Source organism: Calidris pugnax, unplaced genomic scaffold (genome assembly GCF_001431845.1).
Source record: "Calidris pugnax isolate Ruff unplaced genomic scaffold, ASM143184v1 scaffold371, whole genome shotgun sequence".
Lineage (NCBI taxonomy): Eukaryota > Metazoa > Chordata > Aves > Charadriiformes > Scolopacidae > Calidris > Calidris pugnax.
In genome coordinates, this window is record NW_015091373.1 from 278,692 (window position 1) to 282,198 (window position 3,507).

The 3,507-nt window shown below is 61.1% G+C and overlaps 1 protein-coding gene across 1 annotated transcript; it reads left to right on the top strand.

Annotated features, from left to right (window-relative positions):
• Positions 1–4: 4 nt before the first annotated feature.
• Positions 5–2,235, top strand: SCAMP3 (secretory carrier membrane protein 3; the record flags this gene model as incomplete). Its single annotated transcript, XM_014961220.1, has 6 exons — positions 5–134; positions 215–343; positions 974–1,133; positions 1,555–1,656; positions 1,756–1,873; positions 2,013–2,235. Coding segments are annotated over 6 exons (786 nt in total), but the record flags the coding sequence as incomplete, so codon positions are not given.
• Positions 2,236–3,507: the final 1,272 nt, after the last annotated feature.

Sequence of the window (3,507 nt, forward strand, 5' to 3'; positions counted from 1 at the left end):
CGCTCCCCCCTCGCAGGCCTCGGCGGCGGCTGCCACGGCCGAGCTGCTGAAGCGGCAGGAGGAGCTGAACCGGAAGGCGGAGGAGCTGGACCGGCGGGAGCGGGAGCTGCAGAACGCGGCCCTCGGCGGCACCGGTGAGTGGGCGGCGGGGCCGGGGGGCGGCGTCCTTCCCCGCTGCCCCCCCGGCACTGCCGCTGTCTCCTTCCCTCCCCAGTGAGGCCGAACAACTGGCCCCCGCTGCCGTCCTTCTGCCCGGTGAAGCCTTGCTTCTACCAGGACATCCCGGTGGAGATCCCCGCTGACTTCCAGAAGACCGTTTCCACCATGTATTACCTCTGGATGGGTGAGGCCCCGGGGGAAACGGGCGGGCAGGCTCTGGGAGGAGGCTGAGGAACAAGTGGGTGGCATTCGGGTGGCTGCTGCTGCTGCTCTGGAAAAATCACAATTAATGCTCGGTGCCTGGGGCTGAGCCCTCGGTGATGGGGGGAGCCTGACCCACAGGCTGGAGCATGTCCAGAGAAGGGCAATGGAGCTGGTGAGGGGTCTGGAGCACAAGTCTTGTGAGGAGCAGCTGAGGGAGCTGGGGGTGTTCAGCCTGGAGAAAAGGAGGCTGAGAGGAGACCTCACTCTTTTCAACTCCCTGAAAGGAGGGTGTAGCCAGGGGGGGTCGGTCTCTTCTCCCAAGTCACAGGCAACAGGACAAGAGGAAATGGCCCCAAGTTGCACCAGGGGAGGTTTAGGATGGATATTGGGAGAAATTTCTTCACCCAAAGGGTTGTCAGACACTGGAAGAGGCTGCCCAGGGCAGTGGGGGAGTCGCCATCCCTGGAGGGATTTAAAAGCTGGGCAGACGTGGTGCTGAGGGCCATGGGTCAGTGGGGTTTGGGCAGTGTCAGGCTGATGGTTGGACTTGATGATCTGAAAGGTCCCTCTCAATCTCAATGATTCTATGATTCTGTGTCCTCTTTCTCAGCCAGCACCATTGCTCTCTTCCTGAACTTCTTGTCCTCGCTGGCCTGGTTCTGTGTGGACCCCTCGTTCGGTTCTGGGTTTGGCCTCTCCATTCTCTGGGCTCTCCTCTACACGCCCTGCTCCTTTGTCTGCTGGTACAGGCCCATGTACAAAGCTTTCAGGTGTGTATCTGCTCGGGCTCCCAGCAAGGCAGTGGGGTGGGATGCTTGCGAGGCTGGTGCTCAAAGCTGGGGAGACTGGGCTGCTCAGTGGGACAGCCCCCCCCCGAGGGCGGCACTGAAGGCATCCCAGCTCCTGGTGGCCTTTGGGCCTGGGAATGTGGTGATTCTGCACTGAGCTGCTGGCTGAGGAACGAACCCTGCTTGGCACGGGGCTGTTCTAAGGAGGACATGGGAACACATTTTCCCATGGACCTTGCTGTTGAAGACCCCTGCACCGCCTTGTACCTCTCCCTTGGATCTCTCCTTGCTTTAAGTCCCTTAACCAGTGGCTGCACCTCTGCGGCCTGCACGTTCTCCTTGCTCTGAGGAAGGTTTGAGAGTTGTTTTCTGTGGCCTGACCTTGCCTGTCTCTTTCTCCTAGGAGTGACAGTTCCTTCAACTTCTTTGTCTTCTTCTTCGTCTTCTTTGCCCAGAACGTGATGTACGTGCTGCAGGCGATTGGCATACCCAACTGGGGGTTCAGGTGCGCGTTGTGATGAGCCTGGCCCGGCTGAGTGCCCCAGGAAGGGAGGGGGCGGGTGGGGAAGGGGGAACCTGTGGGGAACTCCCTCTTGTTTTGCAGTGGCTGGATACTGAGCCTGATAGCACTGCGGAAGAACACAGCTGTGGCTGTGATGATGATCCTGGTGTCCGTGTTCTTCACAGCAGTGGCTGTTTTGGGAATCATTATGCTGAAAAGGGTGAGTTTGGATGGAACCTCAGGGCCAGAGTGTGCCTTTGGGAGGAGGAGGTGGGGGGGTTGGCAGGCATGGGGGCACAGCTCCATCCACTGGGGACCCAGAACAGGAGCAGTGCCCTGAGCCTGTTGTTCTCTTCCAGATCCACTCTCTGTACCGCCGGACGGGCGCCAGCTTCCAGAAAGCGCAGGAGGAGTTTGCTGCCGGGGTCTTCTCCAACCAGGCGGTGCGCACCGCCGCAGCCAACGCTGCTGCGGGTGCTGCCACCAACGCCTTCCGCGCACCCTAGCCAGGCAGAGCCCGGCTCCTCACCACACGTGGGCTTGTTCTAGGGAAGAGGAAATCCAAGTTGCACTTTCATTGGATCCCTGTGTGTCTGCATCAGCTGTCAGAGGCTGCCTCATCCCAGCTTGAAAGTGCTGGTGCCTGAATTGTCTGCTGCTCTAACCCCTTTCCTCACAGATGGAGGCTGTTCTGGTTTGTGCTCTCCCCTTCCCTCAGTGGACTGGGGAAGGAGCAGGATGGGAGGTGCTGTGCCCAAGCCCTTTGGCTGTCATTGCCCTCCCTTCCAGCACCAGGAGCCTCATCCAGACAGGTGACAGGGACAGAAACGACTTCTTGCCTTCCCTGGGCTCTCCTGTCTCCCCACCTGGTGATGGCATTTGCGTGCCCTGGGGCATGAAAGGTTCCCCGTGTGCCCAGTCCTGGGGTGTACAGGGGCTGGCTCTTCCCTGGAGGCTTTCGCTTTCCCTTTGACGTGGGACCTGGTTCTCTGCCAAGAACATTGTCCTCATCCTCCCCCCCAGGGGCTTGCTCCAGTGGGGTGGGACTGACTGTCCCCAGGGCGCTGAGCAGAGGGGCCCTCCCCCTCCAGGCCTTTTCTCTGCCTTTTCCCTCCCTGCTGAGCTGAGACCGCTCCAGGCACAGGGACAAGGAGAAGGGGGCTGGGACAGGCATGTGCTGCTGGTGGGGGTCCCTGCCTTTAGTTGGCATGCCCAGCCACAGCCGCCCGGGCCTGGCAGGTGGGGGACCGTAAAGCCAATTTGGAGGTATGGGGGGGGTCCTGGTGCCTCCTCACCTTCCTCTGCACCTCTAGCTTCTCCCTTCCTCCTCTCTGCTTGCCCTGAGGCCAGTGACCCTTCGCTCCCCTCTGCACCCAGAGCCAGGGCCTTTCCCCTCCCTTCTCGGAGGCTGAGCCCATCCCCATGCCCAGCGCTGCCCAGTATGTGCCCCTTTGTCCTTGCTCACCACCGGTCTCCCTGGACCTGGTGCTGTGGCACTGGCTCTCACGAGTCCTGCTTTCTCCTGGCTCCTCTCTGATGCTCCTGGGTTTGTCCCCGCTGCTCCTGGGCCGTCGAGAGGGTTTGTGCCTTCATCCTTGGGGGCCAGTGCGCACCGTGGGTCCTGCCCTGTCCCACGGGGGGGGGGGGGGGGGGGGGGGGGGGGGGGGGGGGGGAGAGGACACAGCCAGGACAGCTGACCCCAACTGACCAAAGGGATATCCCATGCCATGTGACGTCATGCTTGGTATAAAAAGCTGGGGGAAGAAGAAGGAAGGGGAAGGGGGATGTTTGGAGTGATGGTGTCTGTCTTCCCAAGGAACTGTTACAGGTGATGGAGCCCTGCTTGCCTGGGCA